Raw genomic sequence first — 24,110 nt, 5'->3', positions numbered from 1 at the left:
TAAAGGACGGAGACCGGAAGTGGCCGGGGTTGGCCTGATCATTTTCTGGGGGTGACGTCACTTCGGGGGGGGTCATCCAGGGAATAGCCCCGCCCAACAAATTGGTCCCAAACCGTCCAATGGCGTCGGATCCTTGTGTTCCCGCCAGGGTTGAGGAGGGTTGGGGTGTTTTTCCCCCGTCAATCCCGTGCTAGGGTGTCCCTGTGTACCCCCAAGGCAATGTGGGGCCTAGGGCACTCCCATGCATGGTACAGCCACGCCAGCCAGGGTCCTGGCACCCCCTGCACCACATGGCTCCTCCCCAGCCCCATGTGGCGACCAAGGTGCCCCCCAACCACGGGGCACCCCTGAAGTCAGCCGGGGGCCAAGGCACTCCCCACATGGATCCCCACCCCACTGGGTAACAGCAGGGTCAGGGATATTCCCCACACCCAACCTAGTGCAGGGGCACAAAGCCCCATCACAGCACGGGGGGCCCCTATGCCCAATGTTACACCCTGGGGCAGCCTACCACTGTTCAACACCCCTCTCAGTCAGGGCCAGATTAACCTTTTGTGGGCCCCCATGGAGGCAATGGAGTATGGTGCAGGGAGGTCAGTCCCCAGAGCAAGGGGTCATCCAGAGCAATGGGGCATGGCATGGCAGGGGCAGCCTTGCTCCGCCTAGGGTGACCAGATAGCAAATGTGAAAAATCGGGACAAGGGGTGGGGGGTAATAGGAGCCTATATAAGAAAAAGACCCAAAAATCGGTACTGTCCCTATAAAATCGGGACATCTGGTCACCCTAGCTCTGCCCAATGCGAGGGCACTATTTACAAACCAGCAGTCACCAGATGCATGGTGGCCTGCCTGGCCCTGTTTGCTCCCCCAGGTATTAACTCAGTATTAATACCGGGGGGAGCAAACAGCCGTACATATCTCTCTATCAGTGTTATAGAGGGTGAACAATTTTTGAGTTTACCCTGCATAAGCTTTATACAGGGTAAAACGGATTTATTTGGGTTTAGACTCCATTGGGAGTTGGGCATCTGAGTGTTAAAGACAGGAACACTTCTGTTAGCTGCTTTCAGGTAAACCTGCAGCTTTGGGGCAAGTAATTCAGACCCTGGGTCTGTGTTGGAGCAGATGGGAGTGTCTGGCTCAGCAAGACAGAGTGCTGGAGTCCTGAGCTGGCAGGGAAAGGAGGGGTAGAAGTAATCTTGGCACATCAGGTGGCAGCTCCCAAGTGGGGTTCTGTGATCTAACCCGTCACAGTGGCGTAGTCGAGCAGGATCTGTGTACAGCTGATAGCTTTGAGGTACTGGTAGTGATTTTAAGTGCGTTTTAAGCATGGTGGCTGGAGACAAAGTGGTTACTGGTTTGTTATTTTTCTGTTTGCTTATTTTGGGTAAGGGAATTAGAGACAGAAAAGGAAGCAAAATAAAGTCTGAACACTGAGCTGACTGCATCCCAGTTTCAGTGAACTGCAGAGGGGGTGTGGCTCAGCAGAAGAAAGCTGGAAAATGACTACCAGTGAAGCAGCTAACAAACTAGAGCTGGCTAGACTGGAAGCAAAAGAGAAAGAAAATGAACATAAAAGACTGATGGAGAGTGAGGAGGCCACCCACAAGAGAGCTATGGAGGCAGAGACAGCAAGGGTGGAGGCAGAGGCAGCTAACCACAAGAGAGCTATGGAGGCAGAAAAAGCAAGGGAAGCGGCGGCCCATGAGAGAGCTATGGAGGCCCAGAGGGAGGCCCAGAAGCATGAACTGGCTGTAATGGAGTCAAAGAGACAAAACCCTCCACCTGCTGGCTCCACTTCCCCAAAAATCCATAAATGAGAGTGACTGTGTCCACAGTATGAGGAATGCAGCGATATTGCCAAATATTTAATCACCTTCGAGAGACTGTGCACCCTCCATGCCATCCCTGAAGATCAAAGGATGACCATATTGATAGCAAAATTGACGGGCAGAGCTCTGGACATATTCAGTAAGATGCCTATTGATGATGATTCAAACTATAATAAATTTAAGGATCTGGTTTTGAAACAGTTTCAGGTTATACCTGAAACCTACAGGGTTAAATTTAGGAGTCTTAAGAGGGGATCTGGATTGAGTAATGTGGCTTATGTCAATGAAATGAGAGATTTGGTAGATAAGTGGGTGCGGGGGGAAAAGGTATTACAAGCTTCGAACGGATGTGTGATCTGGTTACTCAGGAACACTTCCTGAATATGTGCAGTGATGATGTAAAACAGTATTTGTGGGACAAAAAGGTAAATGCAGTGGGTGAATTAGCTGGGTATGCGGACTCTTATGAGCAAGCACAAGCTGCAATCAAACCATTGGCAGAGGGGTACAGGGTCGGGGGAAAGCAGAATCACCGTTTTACCCCTGGGAAAAAGGAGGCTGGGCAGTCACCTCCCCATTCCCCTGGTACTCATCCCAAATTTCCTGTGCAGGCAGAGGAGCCCAAGAGGTGCTATGATTGTAAGTCAACTGAGCACCTGAGGAATAAGTGTCCCTTGATGAGTGGAAACAGGCAACAAGTAACACATGAAGCTGTGGCTTCTCAGAGCCAGGCTGTGGCCTCTTTCCACACAGGATTTGTAAAGCTTGCTTCCACACAACCAAGCAATGAGCATATGCACGCTTTTAAAATTAATGGTGAAGTGCTTCTTGGATTGAGGGACACAGGTGCTGAGATTTTTTTGGTCAGGACCACCAGCTGCACCAGCTCGACCCCAGATCTCAGCAGGGAGGGACCGGGTAGGAAGATCTCCTGGTTGACATGAAAGGCCGAGACTACCTTGGGGAGAAAGGCTGGGTGCGGTCTCCGAAAACTGGCCCTGGCCCTCAAACGGCTGGTAGGGGGTTATAAAGTCTTTGCACCTTTAGCTAAAGTACACATGCAAACAAGATTTGCAGGCTGAACTGACTGTTGCAACGGTGGCACACAATTTTTGCACCGTTTCTACGGGGAAATGATTTCTTTAGTGTGGCAGAATCTGTCCCAGGGCTGGTTAGTGGTGAGAAGGGATCGTGTGCTAAAAGCCAGAGATTCCTCTGCAGCAGTAAGGAATGAAGCTTTGGGAGCAGGGATGGTTGTGGCCAGTTCCTGTAGCCCCAGGGCTCAAGGAAAGTTCCAGAGGGAAGGGCTGGACAAAGCCAGCTCCTGTCCCGTAATCATCTCCCCAGGGGAGGGGGATGTACCACCTTGTAACAGGGAGGCCACCACAGCTGCTGACTGCCAGGAAGTTACAGGTCAGCAGGGGGCAGGGCCCACGGTGGGGTGCACAGAGGGGGCGGTGTCCCAAAAGTGGAAGTTGGGGTCCTGGTGACCACTGCGGTGGAAACAGACCCCAAGATCTCTGCAGCTGGAAGCAAACCCAACCTAAGTGAAAAGGGGAGAATTTTGCTGGCCAGTGAAGGGTCTGTCGTAGCTGGTAGCTGTGAGCCTACAGTCAGACCAAGGTCACCTTCCTTTTCGGGGGACACAGGAGTGTCTGACCCAGAGCAGAGCCCAGAGAGGGAAGCCCAGATGGAAGGTGAGAGTGGGCCAGAGAGTCCACCCACCTTTTGTAGAAAGGGACTTTTCCAGGAGGAGGGTGAAAAGTTTGGATTTAAAATGCCAGCCCCCTCTCCTGTGGATCAGGTTTTAAGGGAAACCTGGGGGTCAGGTCTCTTGCGGGGGGATGTCCATCCAGCTGACCTGTTGGGAAAGAAAGTGGGGTGCCCAAAGGGGTCCAGAGCACCCCATTGAAAGATGTTCTTACTACACTTGTAAGAGATAAATCTCTCTCTCCAGGACAGGGGAGGGGAGGGAACTCTGCATGGGTGGAACTTCACAAGGGAGTGGGGTCCAGCCCAGAGAAATTCCAGAGGGAGGGGCCGAGGGCAGGCATGGTTGCAGTACACTCTTTACTGGCGAAAGACCCATACACATGCCTGAATTAGAAGCCTTCTCCAAAGAGGCAGAAAAATCTGCATCAGAGTGTCTACCAGAGGGCATAGAGAACTGGGAAAATGCAATAGAGTGAATGAAGTCTGTCCACCGTAGATTCCCTGTTAACCTTATGTCCTTTGCTAATTCATCTATAGAATAAAACAAAGGAATTCATACTAGTGGTAAACCCTTTAAAGATGTTGGGACATAACTGCTTTGTGGAAGAAACTGTTGTATATGCTAGGGATGGTGACAAGACAGCCCCACAAGCATGTTACTTTTCAGCCTGTACCTGTAAACAGACTGGAAGCTTGGCACAGCAGCAAAAGCATAACAGGCCCATGCTGCTGTGTGGAAGGGGAAACTGAGGCACGCTGCCTTATGGCATTGGTGGCTAAATGCCAAGACATCTCCACTTTAACAGATATTGCTGTCTGCATTCTGTTAGCAATACTGCACCCAACCTGTTTTCAGGCATCTGGGGACCAGGAACCCCAAAACTGGCTAGGACCCTTAGGAATGATGTCATATGATTTAAAGGTACTGAAAAGGAGTGTGAGCAAAGACAAACAGGGATTTTACATGTACTGCCTCTGCCATGGACAGTGTCCAATTCTCTGGCAGTAAGCCCAGGGGGAGGATGTGACGGTACCTCCCATAAGGCTTTATGGAAATATGCTTAAATGTGTTTTATGCTACATATGCCATGTAACACATCTCAAAGGTTATGATCTACTGAATGTATTCATCCTATTTGTATGCATGTATCATTTTTGTATTTGAAGTTATGAATGTTATGAATGTTGGCTGTGTACTGGCTTGATTTCTAAATAACCTTAATACAGCATTTGGTCAGTTCCTGGAGAAAGGAATGTTGAAATTAAGTACCTAATCAAGAAACACTTAAAGGACAATGGATCTTGGAATGCTCCAGGCCACATAAGAAGTCTACTTGAGAATGTTCAAGATAGCATGTAAACAATGGATGCTACCTGTAAAAACTGTGAGTCATGCATGGACATGTGACTTGCTCAGGTGACTCCTAAACTCCATCTTGGAGCTGGACTTTGCATAGGAGTGAGGAGAGGAAGAGAAAGTCTATTTAAACCCCTGGGAGACCCCTCCATTTTGTCTTCAGCTGGCTAAGGAGAGAGAGAGCCTCTCCACCCCCCAAGATACTTGGAGTAAACTGGAACAAAGGACAGTGACTGCAAGGGGTGCGTGTGAGTGATTGCTGGACCCAAGCTAAAAGGAGACTAGTCTGTAAAAGGGAGCATTCTGGAACTGGTGAGGAACTTATCTGTATTTAGTTTGATTAGACATAGATTTGTGCATTTTATTTTATTTTGCTTGGTGATTTACTTTGTTCTGTCTGTTACTACTTAGAACCACTTAAATCCTGCTTTCTGTATTTAATAAAATCATTTTTTACTTATTAATTAACTGCGAGTATGTATTAATACCTGGGGGAGCAAACAACTAGGCATATCTCTCTGTGTGATAGAGGGCGAACAATTTATGAGTTTACCCTGTATAAGCTTTATACAGGATAAAATGGATTTATTTGGGTTTAGACCCCCTTCAGGAGTTGGGCATCTGAGTGTTAAAGACAAGCACATTTCTATGAGTTGCTTTCAGGTAAACCTGCAGCTTTGGGGCAAGTAATTCAGACCATAGGTCTGTGTTGGAGCAGATGGGTGTGTCTGGAGTGGTGCTGCACTACATGCCCACACTGTTCTCACGGTGCTCCTGAAAATGTGCCCGATGCTCCATCATACCTGGGGGCATGGGGCAGTTCCCCACATGGCATGATGCCTTCTATATGTTGCCATAGGGCTCAGATGCACAGCAGTCAGTTTCAGTGCACCTCACATTGCCCAATGCTAGGGTCATGCTTTTACAGCAGACAAGGCAGCTCCACCATTACCTTATGAAGATCCTGACCGAATGTGGCTACTCCTTCACCACCACAGGTGGGGGTTCCTGGTGGACATGAGAGCAACTGGGTAGATGAGAGAGACATACAGTACTTGAGACTGGGGTGGCCCTCTGGGTCTGGGGAGGGATGCTGCAAACAGGCAGGGTGCAATACCTCTTACTGCCACTGGGTGGGGTTCTGGTTCTTTCAGCACATGGACTGCAGAGAGTTCAGATTTCAGGGAAGCTATGAGGTAGCCCCAGAGCCGGAGAACATGAAAGTGGGGGAAAAATACAGGAGTGGAGCCAGAACATACTTCCTGCTGCCTCCATTCCTGCAGCCCCAGCACACAGTTTGGGCCCCCACCAATTCTCTAGACTAACCTGAAGTGCAGCCCCCAGAGTTGGATTCTGGGTCATGGGTGCCTGGAGATATCAGAATGCAAGTCCTCTCCCAGCACTTCTCAGGACACACTCCCATCCAAACCCCATCTTCCTGCCACTCTGCTGAGTCATAACCTTCCTCCCAAGCTGAGGTGGGAGTCCACGGGCAGGCAGTTGGCCAGCCACTATCAGCTCTGATTGCACCATTGCTAAGTGTCCAGGCTCCCTGCTGCATCCTTCATCCTGCTCCCTGACTGACCACACCCTGGGTCCTGTCTCTGCAACCAAGGAGGAGATTGTGTGGGACATCAAGGAGAACCTGCATTACATGGCTTTGGACTTTGAGAATTAAATGGACCCAACCACCTCCTCCTCCTCTCTGAAGAAGAGCTACAAGCTGCCTGATGGCCAAGTCAGCATAATTGGGAATGAGTGCTTCTGCTACCTCTTCCAGCCCTCCTTTACTAGTCAGGGGGCTGGGATGGGCCACAGCTGGATGCAAAGGGTGGCTGGAGACACAGCTGTGGGCAGGGATGAGCATTGTGCAATGCAAAGCCAGGTAGACCTATCATAAATCGACCAAGTCTTCTGAGTTGCCCTGTCCCTCCTGGGGGACTAGCTTCTCTGCTCCCAATTGCCAGGCTGGTGCTGCACAGAGCAACCTTCCTCTGTGGATCTGAAAGTGTTTTAACCAGTTCATGAAGGAGTCCTGGCTCCAACCCCCTGCTCTAACCACAAGACCTCGCTGCCCTCCAGGCCTGGGGGAAAGAACCCAGGAGATTTAGCTCCCAGCCCCTCCTGCTCTAACCCACTAGACTGCACTCCCCTCCCAGAGCTAGGATAGAATCCAGAAGTCCTGAGGGATCAGATAAAGCGGCACTAAGTTGAAGGGCATTTTCTTGCCAGGAGTCTGACTGAAACCATACATTGTTCCCTTTCTGCTCTCACACCCATCCCTGCCTGCCCCCTGGTGGGGAAAATTCAGTATCTGAGTGGAGAAGGCTCTTCCTCAGCAATGGAAGGGTCAAAGACTTCTCAGATGCAGTCAGTAAAGACCTCTTGGTAAAGAAACAAGACTAACTGATCCCTTTAATACACTATGGAAAGCCAGGTATCTCATCCTTAAGGAGTTTAAATGGGGCAGAAGGTACCTGTGATCTTCTTTGGCCAAGGAGAGGCTGCTCCATGAGAGACGTAAATGTCAGGAATCGGAAAGGATTTCAGCTAATGGTGCTGTGTCTTGTCCAAGTGGAGAGGCATGGGGTTGTGAGCCCTGGAGGCAGAACAGGTACAAGCTCTAAGTCCTTCTATAAACAGGCTCCGATGGACTGTCCATTACTTGGAGATTTTATCTCCAGATTGTGTCTGGGAGGTAGGACTCCCTGGGTTCTAGCCCCGGCTCTGTGTCAGATCCCCAGACACTATTTACTCCAAGTAGGAGTTATGGGCTTAAAGTAGAGGAGCGACTGGGTGAAGTTCTTCAACCTGTGAGCTGCAGGAGGTCAGACTACATGACCATACTGGTTCCCTCTGGTCATGAACATCTATGACCCCTACCCTGGAGAGAGAATATCTAACGGGTGAGACAGGAATGGAATCACCCTATTCAGTCCTTGGCTTCTAGGAACCTATTGTATCATATGCAAGGCCTTGGGGCAACTAGCACGGGCTGGCTTGAAAAGGCTCCATGCCCAAATATTGCCCTGCTGGGGCACGGATCCATTGATTTTCAGAAGGGACCATTCTGAGCATCTAGTCTGACCTCCTGCATGATGCAGACCAGAGATCCTCGCCCAGTGATTCCTGCCTTCAGGCCGCAGCGCATTATTTATTTGTAATTTAATAGGTCTGTACAGCGGCTAGCACAACAGGGTCCTGGGCCATGACTGGGGCTCCTAGGCGCTACTACAATACACACAATAAAAATAAAGTATTGTGGCAATGCTAGCGCTTGCTGGGAATTGGAATTGGAATTTTCAGCCCATGGGAAATTCAGACATCTTGGAAAAAATGTAATTCCAAATTGGACTGAAAAGCTGAAATTTTGAAATTTCCTGTGAAACAAAAATTCAAAAAAATTTAGTTTTGACATTGATATATTAAAATGTCAGTGTTTATATATGTGTGTGTGTGTGTGTGTGTGTGTGTGTATATATATATAGAGAGAGAGAGAGCTATAAAATAACATGTATAACTATAGTATATTATCACTACAAAGCATTAAGATATGGAGTGGCAATTCCAGGAGCTCAGTCTGTTCAGTTTAAAGAGATGGTTGATGGGTCACGTGATCCCTAGTCTAAAGTAGCTTCATGGGGAAGAGAAATTTGAATACAAAGGGCTCTTCAGTTTACCAATCAACGGTCTGTCAGTATCCAATGGCTGGAAGTTGAGACTAGACAAATTCACGGGAAATAAAGTGTGTATTTTTGACAGTGAGTGTAATTAACCACTGGAACAACTTACTAAGGATGAGGGTGGATTTTCCATCACTGGCAATTTTTACATCAAGATGAGATGTTTTTCTAAAAGAACTGCTCTAATTCCATGAGGAATTATTTCAGGGCCATATTCTGGCCTGGGTTAGACAGATTAGACCAGATAATCACAGTGGTGCCTTCTGCCCTTAAACATCTATGAATCTTAAGTCAACATGAAATGTACAAACCATTTCATTATGACAATGTCATTTAGATTCATTTAGTTTCAAATTTGATTTTGATATTAATTGTAATGTATTATATACTATATATTAACATCAGTAATATCAAAGTCAAAACTAAATGAACCCAAACAACAGTCATAATGAAACTCTTCAACTTTTTCCATTAAAAAATTCTGTTTGAAAGAGAGATGTCTGTTAAATTTTTTTTTCTCAAAATCTAAACAATTGTTCTATCAAACTTTTTTGACCTGCTCTAAGTAGGGTTTAGGGTCCCCACCCATCAATCAGGACCTTTGGGTTGGACACTATACCAACATGTGCTTCCTAAAGATAGCCCCCCAGTGCTTTCTCCCCTTTCATTCTCAGGCATGGAGTCAGCTGGCATCCATGAAACCACTTACAACTCCATCATGAAATGAGACACATATATCCACGAGGACCTGAACGCCAACATCATCTTGCCCAAGGGCAGCACTATGTACTTGGGCATTATCAAGTGCATGCAGAAATAAATCATGGCCCAAGTGCCTAGCACCATAAAGATCAAGATGAAGGAGGTGGTAGGACTCAGGGACTTTAACGGTGACATAGACCAGGATTATTATGCAAAAATTTATAGATCTTAAGGTCAAAAGGAATAATCTAAGCTGACCTAATGCATAGCACTAGGGTTACCAGGTGTCCAGTTTTTGACTGGAACACTCAGTCAAAAAGGGATCCTGGTGGCTCCGGTCAGCACCACTGACTGGACCACTGACTGTCCGGTTGGGAGTGCCATGCAGCAGGGCTGGCAGGCTCCCTGCTAGCCTCTGTGCCACGTGGCTCCTGGGAAGCAGCCGGCATGTCGCCTCTCCGGCTCCTATGCATAAGGGCAGCCAGGGGGCTCTGCATGCTGCCCCCACCCCAAGCACTACCCCCACAGCTCCCATTGGCGGAGAACCGCGCCCAATGGGAGCTGTGGGGGTGGCGCCTGAGAAGAGGGATTGGGGAGTGCGTAGAACTGCCTGGCCGCACCTCTGCATAGGAATCGGAGATGGGGCATGCCGCTGCTTCCGGGAGCTGCTTGAGGTAAGCACCACCCAGAGCCTGCACCCCTGACCCCCTCCCGGGCCCCAACCCCCTGCCCCAGCCCTGATCCCCCTCCCTGCCCTCCAAACCCCTCGGTTCCAGCCCAGAGCCCCCTCTTGTACCCCAAACCCCTCATCCCCATCCCAGCCGAGAGCCCACACCCCCAGCCAGAGCCCTCACTCCCCCCCGCATCCCAACCACTTGCCCCAGCCTGATCCCCCTCCTGCCTGTCAAACCCCTTGGTCCCAGTCCAGAGCACCCTTCTATACGCCAAACTCCTCATCCCCAGCCCCCAGCCCAGTGTCTGCACCGCCACCCAGAACCCTCACACCGAGCCCCCTCCCATACTTCAAGCCCCTCATCCCCAGTCCAGATCCCCCTCCTTCACTCCAAATCCCTCATCCCCAGTCCCACATCCGAGCCTTCACCCCTAGCCAGAGCCCTCAGACACACCCCAGGCCCCAACTCCCTGCTTCAGTCCTGATCCGCCTCCAAACTCCTCAGTCCCAGCCTGGATCACCCTTCTACACTCCTCTTCCCCAGCCCCACCTGTGTCTGCACTTCCAGCCTGAGCCCTTACACACGCACACTCCAATCCCCTTGTCAAGGTATGATTCCCCACTCTGAACCTTAGCATCCAAAAGATGGGGTACCTGCATGAACCCCCCTAAGCTTAATTACTAGCTTAGAAATGGTAGAGCTGCCACCACCCAAAAATATAGTGTTTTGGGGCACTTTTTGGCCCCTAAACCCTTCCCTGGGGACCCCAAGACCCAAAGACCCTTGGGTCTCAAAACAAAGGGAGATAAACCATTGCCCTCTTCTCTTCCTCTCAGATCCTCCCTTCCCTGGATTACACTAGGAGATCGCTGTGATTCAACTCCTTGAATCTTTAAACAGAGAGGAAATCCACCTTCTCCCCTTTCTCTCTCCCTCACAGACTCTCCCTGAGAGAGAGAGAGTGACTTTAACACAGAGAGAAATCAGGCTTTTCCTCCCCCCTTCTCTCCTTTTTCCCACCAATTCCCTGGCGAGTCCAGACCCCATCCCCTGGGGTCTCACACAAGAATAAAAAAACAATCAGGTTCTTAAAAAGAAAAGTTTTTAATAGAAGAAAGAAAAAAGTAAAAATTGTCTCTGTAAAATCAAGATGGAAAATGTTACAAGGTCTTTCAGCATAGAGCCACCAGGGAGAATCCTCCCCCCAGCACAAATACAGGTTGCCACAACAGATACAATCCTTGCAGCAAAATACACATTTGCAAATAAAGAAAACACTCAAAAGACTAAACCGCCTTTCTAACTGCTACTTACTAAATTGAACAGAAGACTGGAGAGTCTGTATACGTCTTGTCCCTCTTAGATCCCTGAGAGAACAACGAAAAACCCAAGAAGCACAAAAAAAGGCTTCCCTTCACCAAGATTTGGAAGTATCTTGTCTCCTGATTGGTCCTCTGGTCAAGTGTTCCAGGTTTACTGCTAGTTAACCCTTTACAGGTGAAAGAGACATTAACCCTTAACCATCTGTTTATGACACCCCTGCCCTAGCCCAGAGTCCCTTCCCACACTCTGAACCCCTCAGCCCCTACCCTTTCCTACATCCCAAATCCCTCATCCCCAGCCCCACATCCCCAGCTGGAGCCCTCACCCCCTCTCGCACCCCAACCCACTGCCTCAGCCTGGAGCCTCCTCCTGCACCCTGAACTCCTAATTTCTGGCTCCACACTAGAGCCTGCACCCCCAGCCGGAGCCCTCACCTGCTCCCATACCCATGCCCCTTGAGCCAGCCAGGTGAACACAAGCGAGAGTGGGGAGAGCAAGCGACAGAAGGAGGGGGGGTGGAGTGAACGGGGGCGGGCCCTTGGAGAAGGGATGGGGCATGGGTGGGGTCTCAGAGGGGCAGGGCAAGGGTGTTCAGTTTTGTATGAGTAGAAAGTTGGCAACCCTACATAACACAGGCCAGAGAATTTCACCCTCTTATCCCTGTATTGAGCCTAATAATTTCAGCTTGACTGAAACATCTTCCAAGAAGGCATCCAGCCATGCTTTCTATAGAGTTTATCAACAGAAAGAGCTACTTTTCTATGGTTATGCAAGTGTTGGTAGATCACCAGGGCACATCACTGGTATCAACGTGGGCTGATCAGGAAAGTACATGCTCCTCAGATCTTTAAGAACACAGAATTGTTCAGAAACCTGGTGGCAGGGACATTCTTTCCTGACCAGCGTATTACCACTGGTGCTGTTGAAATGCCAATAGCGATTCTGGGGGACCACTCAGCCTCTCTCTTGCTCCCTTGGCTCTTTAACTTGTAACGCTGGCCACCGTTACAGCTCCAAGGAAAGATTCAAGGACAGGCTCAGCAGAGGCAGAATGACAACTGAATGTGCTGTCATAAGATTACAGGGATGCTGGTGGGGTTTATTCACTAGAGTACATCTCAGTGAGAAAAATATCCCAATGACTACAGCTGACTGGGGCATCCTGCACAGTATCTGTGAGCCAAAGGGGGAAAAGTTGCCACTGGAGTGGAGGGCAAAGTGGAGTGTCTATCTCCTGACTTTGAACAGCCAGCCACAGGGGCCATTAGAAGAGCTCAATGTGGAGCTAGGTGGCTGAAGGAGGCTTTGAAAGGGGGCTTTAACGGTCTGCCACAATAATGTGCTGTGCTGGACTGTGCTCTCCCTGGCCCTGAAGTTTTACGGGGTTGTGAGGAATGGTGTAGTGCTTGGTGTACAATGATAAATATCACCCTGTCTTTTAAAGAACCTATGAATTACACAGTGCTCCTGTACATTTATCATTCTTACAATGTGTTTTGCACTGAACCTATGGTCCTGTTCAATTAAAATTAATGTGTGTTTTGAGGAGCACTAGGCATTCTGTTGTATATGTTATGAAATAAATAAGATGAAATTATTTCCAAAAAATAAAAATGGATTGTGTAACAAACAGTACAAAGAATAATGTGCAATTACAAACCAATACAGTGCAAACTTATAAAATAAATTAAGAAAACAGAATGTCACAATTAGAATGCTAGAAAACGTGCGTGTCCATTTCAGTCCATCTCTACCAAATATACACCAGCCATGGCTCTCACAGGTCAGTGTATGTGAAGCTGTAGTTCTTCTTACTGTTCCCCAATGCAGTGTGGGAAAGGTAGGGATACAGCCCAGGATGCCACATGGAATGTTGGGAGGCATAGGGAGCTGTTACCAGGGAGCTCTCCAGGAACTGCAAAGGATGGCGTGTCCATGATTGTTGGTCCTGTAGGTCAGCTAAAATCTGCAGCCTTTGTGTTTGCTGCCTGAGAAGCCCCATTACATCCTGGTGCATCTCCATTTCACTCTCCTTTTTCTGTTTGGACTCTTGGGCCTGTCTTCTGTCCACTTTTTCCTTCTCCAGGCTGTCTGTTATATTCACCTTCCAGGCCTTCTGTTCATTGTCTGATGCAGCACTGAATTGTAGGATCTCACTGAACAGATCCTCCCTAGTCTGCTTCTTTCTTCTCCTCCTCCTCAGGGTGAAGTATTTCACAGGTGTGGAGAGGGCACCCCTCAATGTGACGACAGCAACAGCTCTAGATACGACAGATGTTTCATTGGATTTACAGTCACAACGGAAGGTGAAAGAATTTTCAGAACTCCCTTCCCTTATTCCCATATAAGTTTTAAATCAGACACTCTCATTGTCATTTCAACTTCGGAGTGGCTCTGCACAGCACTGCTCAGCTACAGCCATGGTGAATACAGACCATGGGGGTGGTGGAGGTCAGGAGGGAATTGTTTGATTGCATAAAAGAAAAACCATTTGGCCTCTATTTCCACAAGTACAAGTACAGAGCAATGGCACTGCGGACTGGCACTGTTTTCCACTGGTGGTGGTGATTTTAGCAGGTATCTCACTCCTGAGGGTGACAAAGGCACAGAAAGCAGAGCTGCTGCTGGCATCCTGAAGTTGCCTGAGCCCATATGCCACTAGCCTGTTGACTGCAATGGTACCTGCCGAAGTCATCGTGGACTTGTGTGGGAAAGTGTCCTACCACAGAGGAAGAAATATGGCAGCCATCCTAGAAACCTTCAGGAGAGGACTGCAGAGTACCTCATGAAAGTTTTAATGAGATCTCTCAGGAGGACACAAAGGATATCCCTATGTACACAAACAAATGGCTCCACATGACTCTCCCTCCCACTTAAACCTAGAGGGTAATGAAAAGCAGACAACCATTCTATCTCTGTTGTATCATCACATCTTCTAGTATGAGCAAAATAATGAAAAGCAAATACCTGTGTCCTGCTAGCTTTGTGTTGGGCCAGGTCCCATCTTGACATTTAAACTTTTTAAGGCAGAATGAATGCACACACTTACCCGAGGTTCCTTCCCTTGGATCAGGCTCATCTGTGTTCAGCTGGTGGGACTGGCTTGACTGCTTGTGAGTCTTGAAAAGGCCCTGGCTTGTGGGATAGCTAGATCCCTACCCTGCCATATGTCCCTTCTCCTCAATGTTCATGGCAGGGGTCTCTGTCTCCAGCTTCACTGAGAGATCCATGGTGGTCTGTGAGGTGCTGGTGGGGGTCTCTGCTAAGTATGGGATGAAGCTCTTTGTAAAAACAGCAGGTCCGTGGCTTGGCACCAGATCAACTGTTGGACTCCTGGCTTTTGTGGTATGACTGGTGCAGGTCATTCACGTTCACACAGCACTACTGCTGACCCCTATGTACCCTTTTGCCTGAATCCCCTGTGCAATCTTCTCACTGATGTCCATGTTTCTATGGCTGATCCATAGCTGTTTACACACAGCCTCTTCTCCCCACAGGCCCAGGAGATCCAATATCTCCTGTCTACTCCAGGCAGGAGCGCTTCTAGTGAGTAGCTGGCACCATCAATCAGGTAGTTGCACACAACAAGGAGAGCTCCTAGATATGCTCGCTAAGCTGGGCAATCAGGAAAAGACATTTCAAAAATACACAGAGGTTTTAAAGTGTGTGGGGGGGGAGCTTCTGGTTTCTGTGACCCCTAGACAGTGGAGTTCACAACTGTGAACAAACCAACCATTGTTGGGCACACACAGGCCATGCAGTGTCCACACGCGCACTGTATAGACCACAGTATATCGACCATGGCTCAACATCTTGTGGGGAGGTGGTGTTACTGCATTGCAGCAATGGGTGCTTACACTGATGGGAAATAAAGTTGAGTGTAGACTCATGCATAAATAGGTTGACGCAAAGTGACTTACGTCAGCCTCACTTTGTAGTGCAGACCACGCCTAGCAGATAAAGACATAAGATCCAGTGACTGGAAGTTGAAGTTAGACAAATTTAACAGTGAAATAGGACATGATTTCCTAGCAACAAAGGTGATTAAATACTGGAAGAGCTCACCAGGAAGGTGGTGGACTCCATCACTTGGAGTCTTTCAAAAGGGATTAAATCTCTTTTGAAAATGCCAGGCTTTAATCCAGCTTCTGGGGAAAAATCTACAGCCTCTGTGTACAGTTTTAGACTAGATTATCAGAGCAGTGCTTTCTGCCCCTAGAGTGCATGAATCTATACAGAAATTGCAAGCTCTCCAAGGGCTGCCATCTCCTTTGCACAGAACCTAGCACAATATGGCTCGGCCATCCAGCTGTTACCACTAACAACTTCTCTTCCTGTCTCCACCCTGTTCAGTGTAAATAGCCTGAATGGATGGTGGTTCCATCCTGGTGTCCCTCTCTACTTTCTAGCAGATGCGGATCAGCAAACAAGAGTATGATCACACAGGGCCGTTGACTGTCCACAGGAAGTGCTTCTAAACTGCATCTTCCTGTCCATCAATTTCACCATGGTGGGTGCTCATGTGTCTTGGCCTATGCTCTCTCCATGACATTGCGCAGCTGGAGCCACTGGCCATGCAAAGGAAATCAAAATCTAAGCAAACTCACTCCCACAGAGGGCGAGTGGAGATCAACACACAAGTGTTTAAATGCCTCAGGGTTTCCACTGCACTTTCCCCAGCGCAATGTGTGCCTGGGGCATGTCCGATTCCATCAACACCGCATCCCAGAGCTCCCACCATGTCTCCTTCCTTCACCTCAGCTTGCTGGTTGTCTTAATGGAGCTTTTTTTATTCATTAGATTTCCCCCCATAAAATGGTTTATAGGAGGACATTTTCCTATCCTCACATCACATATGCTCACGGCTGCATTCTTTCTCCTGTCTTGATGCAGAGTTCAGTTCTATTCTGGGCAAGGCCTCCTTCCCTGTGTTCCTTGTGAGATCAAAGGCAGCAGCTAGATTTACCTTAGAGGCAAGGTTGCATGGCTGCTAGAAACAGAAGACCCTTTTGAGGCAGCATTGCCCAAAAGACTGCAATTCAGGATGTCTGGCTTCCTTTCTATAAACCTGCCATGTCCCTTTCCCTCTCCATGCCTCAGTTTCTCCTCCTGCCCTTTCTCTATTTAAATGGTGAGCTCTTCAGGGCAAAGAACTGACCTGTTCACAGATTGATTGTATTATAATAGGGTCTACTCTGTGTCTATACAGAGACAAAACAGGGCATGTCATGCAAACAGTGACTGGTGAACAGGACAAATGTGACATATGAGTTGGTTGCAGGAGGTGGGGTGGGGGGGTCTATTTCCTGACTGTACCCAGGGTCTACAAAGGGGTTAAAAAATACTCAGAGAAATATAAAACAGAGGAAATTACTTATTTTGTGTGTCAAATATAACAACCAGCAAACAAGCAGCTTTGCTTATGACTCACGCAATTTAGCTCCCATTCAACTGCCTAGGAAAGCAGGGATATTCTATTAAACTAATCCTCATCCCACTAGAAAGGGGAAGGACTCCACTGCTGTGTCTCAGATGCTTGCAAAGAGCACCATAAATGTACTCATAATTAGAAGCAAGGTGACCCTGTAACAATGAAGGTCATTAACCATTGGAACAAACTCCCACGGGAAAGTGGTAGATGATTCTTCTCTTGCCATCTTCAGATCAAGACTGGATGCCTTGCTAGAAGACAGGCTTTAACCGTAGGTGAGTTATTGGGCTTATTACAGGGATAACTTGGTGAAATTCTGTAGTCTGCGCTATACAGGAGCTCAGACTAGATGATCTAATGGGCCCTTTTGGCCTTACCAAATTTTAGCTTCAACACAGCTAAGAGAAAGGTAAAAACTCCCATTGTAAAGGCAGACTAAAAGTACCTCCAGCCTACAACTACTTTGGTCTAATACTAATTCCCATCATCCTCCTTAGACCCCACTAAGCAAAGGGGTAAGAGTCTCCTTTCAATATACTTCATGCATCCTACACCACTTTCTGTCCAGTCCGTTTCACTCGTTGCCACAGTATAATCAGTCAGTTTCATCTTTTTGTGGCTGGTCTTTCACACAGAAACTGGGGAGGAAAAAAAAAGCTGTTTTAGGAAAATATTAAATGAAAACTGAAACTACTCTGGAATTAAAAACTCACTGTGTGTCCCTCTGAAGAAAAAAAAAAATATGTGATCTGGGTTGATGTTACTTAGTAAAAATGTGTAGAACAGAATTCAGGGTCCCAGCTCCACTTTGCTCCAAACACTATACCCCATTCTCCATCCACAGCCAGAAATAGAACCCAGGTGTTCTGATCCCTGCGCATCTGCTTTAATCACTAGACCCCATTCTTCTCCCAGAGAAGGGAACAGAAAGCACATTCTGCCCATCGCATTAAACTGTTCAAAACCACACCATCTCCTAAAGGTAGTGATGGAACCCAAGAGAGCTGACTCCCAGGGGCCCTGTTTTAACACACTAGACCCCGCTCCTCTCCCAGAAATAGGTACAGCACCGAAGAGTCCTGACTCCCACCCACCTCACTTCCCCCAATCCACTTGGGAATCAAGTCCAAACTCTCTACCTCTCACACTTCGCTGCCTCGTGCCTGCTGCAGAAAAAACACCAGACATTGAACAAACTGTTTTTATTTGTAACATACAAATAAAACCAATGCAAAAAGATCAGCTTTTTCCCTTTGATTCCAGTGAGAATAGTTACTAGTTAAAAAAACCAACAACATCAGAAGTGAAGTTTTATTTTAAATTTTCTTTTAGAAACGGAAAGGGGAAAAAAACCCAAATAAAATGACCTTACACATGCACACGCACACAGAAGTCCCAACACATGATCAACTTAAAAAGTGAAAAAAGAGAGACAAGGCTTAGGGAAAAAATGTAACATGCCCCAACCTCAGTAAAAACGATACAGTACAAACAGGTCAGCTATGTCTGTCAAACAAGACTTGGCATTTATTGGGGGAGGAAATCCTACCTCAAAAGGTACCAAGAAGACAAAACAAAAGTATAGATCAACTTGCTAAGTTAAAGAATATATTCATTAAAGGGGAGAAGGGAGAGAGGAATTTTCTGAGGAGCCCTTTTTGTTTAGCCACAGTTAGAATAATCTGAGGTGGGGAGGAAAAGAGGGGGTAAGAGAGTCCCTAATGTAAAAAGGGGATGAGGGAGGAATTTTCCTTAAAAAACAACAAAAAACTGGGTATGTTTTAGAACGTTCCAGCCCTTCCAAGAAGATCTGTCTGTATGCTCACAATGAAGAGAATGAGCTGGTGAAGAGATGGAAAAAGTCACATTCACCAATCTGCTTTGGGGATAGGCAGAAGACTGCGAGGAAAGCAAGGAGAGTGCCCAGAGGAGAAATCACTATTTTACTTTTTTAAGCAGGCCTAACTGCAGCTAGCTATAAAATTCACCCACTATCACACGCCACGGAGCAGTTATTGGGCTGGCTGACATAAAGGGAGACCAAGTCCACGAAAAAAAGTGACAAGAGAGTCATTAAAAAAAAAACAGAATCCTTGTATGGGTTGGAATTTACTGCTTGGCAGGGAGCTACCCAGATTCAGAAAAGCTTCCCTATCCAGCAAAGCACCAGAGAACATGCTTGGTGTTAAGCGGGGGCTTCAGTCCCTGTTTAAACAGGTGCTTTGGCTGAGTTGGGTTAGTGAGACTGAGAGAGGTAAGTTTCAGAATCCAGTCTGACGAGGAAAAGCCACTACCTGGGGATCACAGGGACAGACTGAAGGAGGATTTCATATGTGGAGAAAGGGGGAAATTAAACAACACAACCACCCACCATAAACGTGCTGCTTTTCCCCAAACTTGGTATGTGGCTTTCAGACACAGCCCTCAGAGTTAAGGAGTCAACACAGGGTGTTTAGGGGGTCAAGCATCTAGTGTACACAGCGCTAAGTTTCTTAAAACAGATCTGGTTGGGACACAGATGCCAAAACTACAGGCCAAGAATTGTCAGGTCTTAAACCTGACCTGCTTAAATTTCCCTTAAATTTCATGCAATTTGACTCCCTCAAAATGCTTTCACATTCTCTGATACTAATTAAAGCAACCCAACGTCAGCAGAATGATGCATGTGTCTGCTGAAAGACAAATACTGGGCACCAAGGGGTTAAAACCATCCTAGGACTTAGCTAATAAACGGAGCAGGAAGATAGTCATTTTGGGGAATTGGTGAATAACTGTCATTTTCTCAGCCACAACAGCAGGGGAATAGCACTAGATGCTCCACATCCATGTGCCATGCAAATACAGTCTGCTATGTAGCTACAGCAGGTGCCGAAGTAATCCTCTGCTCATTGAACATGTGGTGCCAAGACTATGCTGAAGGGTGGGAGGAAGAGGGCTAACGTTGGCTGCTGATGCAACTTGTTAGAAAGAAGAGGAAGGGATTCTCACCTGGTTAAAGGGGAATGCCATTCTGGCTGGGAGTTTAGCCTGGCTGGCGAATAGGCGTGAGTGGAGCACAAACAAAAGCTGACTTGCTGTTTACAGGGTCCTCCTCATTTAAGGGATCATGATGATTTTGATGCAGGAATGGATGCTCCCTGGTTGCAAGCGGCCCTGCCTCTGCCCTCAGAAACACAGAGCATAGGGGCAGCATTTCAGCAAAGGGTGGCAAGCACAGCTGGCTACTTAGAAGAGGATGTAAGCACATCCCTGGTATAAAGAGCTGGAGGATGCAGCAGCAGCAGTAGGGGCCTGAGGCTTTCGTGTACAAAGGAGGCACTCGGAGGAGATGCAGCACCATCTGTTATGTGTCCACATGCCAGGAGAAATCAGACACAAGAGGGGAATGCTCTTGGAGGTTGAGGCAACATTAGGCACTACAGCCATAAGCATCAGCCAGATTGAACTGGTCAAGACAGGATGATCCAATCCAAAATGATAGCGCTGCTGAGGCTGAATGCAGGGCCACATGCCTCTGGCCTTGAGCGAAGCAGGAGACATAGTGGCCATTAAGAATCTCCCATCAGCTTAATAACCCAGTGCATACTAAGCAATCCCAGCAAATGACATTGCTGACCCGGAAGAGAGGTCCCAAAAATCCCTCAGGAATGTGTGGAAAGTTGCAAGTCATTGTGGATCCCCTTCATTGCAGGCTGTAGGTTAATTGCTCTACATTTATGTTTGAAAGGTGTTAAGAATTCAGCTTTAAACCCTGAATTCTCCATGCAGCAGTAGAAATCTCTGCAAGTCAGCAGCTAGCCCCTTTTCGGCTAGTCCTTAGCCACAGCTAAGGGAGGAAAGCATGCACTAGTTGGTAACATTTTCTACAGAGACTAGTTTATTTTTGGTTCTACCCATCTAGAGATGCCTTAGAGACATCAGTGCCTTCTGAAAACCAGGCCTCTTTTAAGATGTCAAGTTAGGAATATAAATATGGGTGCAGCCAAAATCACTAGTCCTTCACAAATCCTGGCCTCCATGCCCAGCAAATCTGAAGAGTGAAGAGCAGCAGCTAAACAGCAGCATGATTTATCCCATTGCTGTCCCAATCACCCTTCAAAATGAGCATCTTTGTCCTCAAAGATCCGAAATTGCAGGGTTGTGTGGGCCAGAGTTTAAAGCATCTTTCTCTCAAACTGCAAGTTGGCAGGGGTGGAAGGAGGCAAATGGTTAGGAAGAGAGAAGCAGATCTCAAGTAAAAAGCCAGCCCTGTAAAAACAAACAGGTTATTCCCTGTCCCTAAAAAACATGTCTTCGTAGAAGAGCTACGGCTGGGATTTCACAGATGCCTATCAGAATTATGGGTCCAATTCCCATTGCAAATGGCGTGTTTGACTCCCTGAAAAATCAAGCCCATATTACATTTCCGCACAGCAAGCCCAGTGAATGGCGGTTCTCAGAGCTAGAACGTAGCTAGCTCAACTAGATGCGTTTCACAACTCCAACAGAGACCTCTCCCACCCCAGAAAGAGGCTAAATTGCAGCAGAGTTCAGATAGTGTCTCTCTATGGCAGATAAAGCAAAGTGCTTCTGCATCCAGACCCTGGGCTGCCAGTGAACGGCTGGGGCTGCCACAGGGCACGGGAGGCTGGGAATAACGGAGCTAAAAATGACAGATGAAGGGAAGGCTCCATCCTGCAGGGAGCAGAAGCAGAGGAGCCCATATTGGACCAACTGGGAGAGGGGATGGGCATAAAGAATGGCAACACTTAAAAATGAATGCATCAGATCTAGCTGTGGAAGGTCTCCACAGCTGGGTGTTCATGGTGCAACATGGACAGAGGTCCTATCCCCTAGCAGGTGTAACAGTGCAAGATAGATTGATGTCCCACCCCCCTACGCCCAGCATGTGCAATGTAGGTAGAGGTCATTACTCCCCCATAGATGCAACACCTGGCATGACAAGACAGAGGTCCTACTCCCCCAGGCAGAGGTTTGAACAGGTAAAGGTCTGAATCCCACAGTGGGTGAAATGCAGATAAAGGTTCCACCCACAACAGGGGCACCTGATAAGATGGAGACAGAGGTCCTTACCACAACAGCTGCTCTGAGACAAAGGAGATTTAAAGAGTCCCAGTGACTCCAGTTAGGCCCCATCAGGATCCCCAGAGAGGGCTTGGATGCCAACACACCTCACTGAGGCAAAAGGGGGAGCATGCCATCCTGCTCCCTGGCTCAGGATGGAATGCCATGCTCTGAGGAAAGGCAAAAGGCATCTACTGCAATGAGGAACTTGTCACTGTTCCTACTGACAGTTTGGATTTGGTAAAAATAGAGGCTGGAACTCAAGCAATGAGTCACTGGGCTGTTCTGAGGGCATGGGAGGTGAAGGACTGTTTTCCCCATGGGATGGGGGGACTTCTGTGAGCAGCTTAAGAATAAAAAGGAGTCACAGACTCCATGACAGTTTCCTATCCTTGAGAAGAAAAAGTTACAGAGGCCTTAAAAAAAAAAAATAAAAAAAAAAATAAATCACAAGATCCAGAACGTTCTTACCACTGGCTGCTTTCTACAACCTCCCTTTCATGAGGCCAACAGACATGGTTAGCCCTACATTATGGATCCTTTACGCTAACCTGGGTCTTAACATGTTTCCAGTAGACCACTAAGTTACGTGATTTGTTCCAACCAGCACTGGTGTGGTGTCTTTCCCCCTCCACCCTCACCTCCATGGACTATACTCAACAAGAAAGACTTTGTGCTTCCCTAGCGACTGCCACCCGAGGATCTCATGTGTTTACAGACATTAGCTGGGTCAGTAGAATCCCGGTGTTACATATGGGGAAACCGAGGCACAGAGAGGGGAAGTGACTTGAGCTGGGTGTCTGCAGTAGAACATGGAAGCTCTCAGTTTAGTCCCATGCTCTTACAGTCAGGTGTAGGGCAGCTACTGCAGAGAGATTAGAGCCATCACATGAGATCTGACTATTATTGATATCACACACTCAATACAATCAAGTAAGCCCATTACAGTTGCTAGCTCCCCTCAGCCTTATAGAGCTCCCAGGTCTGCTCTGCTTCAGTGGAAAGCACACTATAGCTAGAACACAAGAAAGCAACAGGGTTGTGGCGTCCCAACCTCAGACTGAGAACCACTGCATGTCTGCACTCAATCCCTGACTGCCACATGTAACTGCCAGGCCACATGCATTTCAGCAGAAAAGTTCCCAATATGCTGATCTTACAATCCACTTCTATGTCTTTTTAGTACTTGGTACCAACTGCAGGGAAGCAAAAACACTAAATAGCCTCTCCTTGCCCTAGCTAAGAAAGTGAAAGGAGTTTTGCTCACAAAGTTGTTAGGGATGTTTTTTTTCATCCAGTTTTAAGATCCCCAAAGTTACAGGTTATAATTTACATTTTAAAGCCAGGAAGAGCTGGGAATTTCCCATCAAAACTTGAGCATAGCCCTCTGCATTTTCTCTGCAGAAGCCATCACTATAAAGGTGTTACAGGTGATACATGGAACCTTGAACTTGAGACCCACGAAGCATAAAGAAATTCTCAAAGGTTCTAAGATGTGCCTCTGTTATTTGGCTCAGAATCTTGTATTTGCATTGTAACAGGTTCTAAAGCTCCATAGAGCACCTTAGGAAAGAACAATGCTAATCCCTAGATGGTGTTTGCAGGGAGTGAGATGTGGGCAATAAAGCTGTGTCATCGCTCTTGCTCCAAACCTCTTACATCACCCAGGTCGGTGGGAGGGGTGTCAGGGGAGAGAGTGGCTACTGGCTCACTGTCCTCATTGCATGCCCTGTGCTATCACTGCTTCCTTAACCTATGTTTTGAAGTTGCTTTCACTTAGTGTCCTCAGACTCACACCTTTGGTGCTTCCTGTTTGAGGTCAGAGCACTAGGTCCAAGAGCTGGACAGGACTTTGACTTCTAGTGTCTCCTGCACAGAAGAGAGCAATTTCATACGCACTCCAGAACGTGGTCTAAGTCTCTTGACTTAAGAGGCAGGCGGTGACCTATCTTAAGGAGTATGTGAGGATGGGGATGGCAGGGAAGGAAGATGAAGGGGTGCTTTTGCAAGGAGGGCTACACAAAGAGGCGGTTCAGACTCAGTGGCAGCAGCCTCCGCAGTGGCTGCCCGAATGAGAGTGCTGGCTCTCACCAAATTTAGTTCTTCGGCTGAGGATCTCGTAGGAGCAGTCATCCCCGCAGCAGCCAGACATGCTGGGCGAGGTGTCATCAATTTCAAACCTGCAGAGGTACAAAACAAATAGAGAGAGAGAAGCTACTTCCTAGCATCTAGGAATTTAGGAAACACATCATGTTAGAGACTGCTTAATACTAGTCACCTTCACTTAGCCTTAGGGATCTTGCCCTGACCCCTGTCAGTGGTGCACAGGTT

At 47.6% G+C, this 24,110-nt stretch overlaps 3 protein-coding genes across 5 annotated transcripts in view; 1 reads left to right on the top strand and 2 right to left on the bottom strand.

Annotated features, from left to right (window-relative positions):
* Window positions 1–24,110, bottom strand: part of MARK2 (microtubule affinity regulating kinase 2) — a 360,709-nt gene that overhangs the window by 175,317 nt on the left and 161,282 nt on the right. The gene's annotated exons all lie outside the window — the stretch shown is intronic.
* Window positions 5,858–9,969, top strand: LOC116838764 (actin, adductor muscle-like). Its single transcript, XM_075073353.1, is given in 4 exon segments — window positions 5,858–5,900; window positions 6,376–6,380; window positions 6,518–6,695; window positions 9,260–9,969. Coding segments are annotated over 4 exon segments (279 nt in total). The 3' UTR covers window positions 9,313–9,969.
* The window catches only part of NAA40 (N-alpha-acetyltransferase 40, NatD catalytic subunit), a 31,294-nt gene continuing 23,822 nt past the window's right edge, over window positions 16,639–24,110 (bottom strand). Inside the window, exons 8-9 of one of the 3 annotated variants that reach the window (XM_032804209.2) lie at window positions 23,871–23,959; window positions 16,639–17,353 (exon numbers count right to left, since the gene is read on the bottom strand). In XM_032804209.2, the coding sequence (XP_032660100.1) occupies window positions 17,343–17,353; window positions 23,871–23,959 (100 nt within the window). In that variant the 3' untranslated portion in view covers window positions 16,639–17,342. Of the gene's footprint in view, window positions 17,354–17,902; window positions 23,960–24,110 lie in introns of those variants that run through there. The other 2 variants (XM_032804208.2, XR_004376984.2) reach the window with 2 other exon arrangements.

The sequence above is a fragment of the Chelonoidis abingdonii genome, chromosome 17 (assembly GCF_003597395.2).
Source record: "Chelonoidis abingdonii isolate Lonesome George chromosome 17, CheloAbing_2.0, whole genome shotgun sequence".
NCBI classification, from domain to species: Eukaryota; Metazoa; Chordata; order Testudines; family Testudinidae; genus Chelonoidis; species Chelonoidis abingdonii.
The sequence above is the reverse complement of the archived record's forward strand: the minus strand, read 5'-3'. Positions and strand labels throughout refer to the sequence as shown.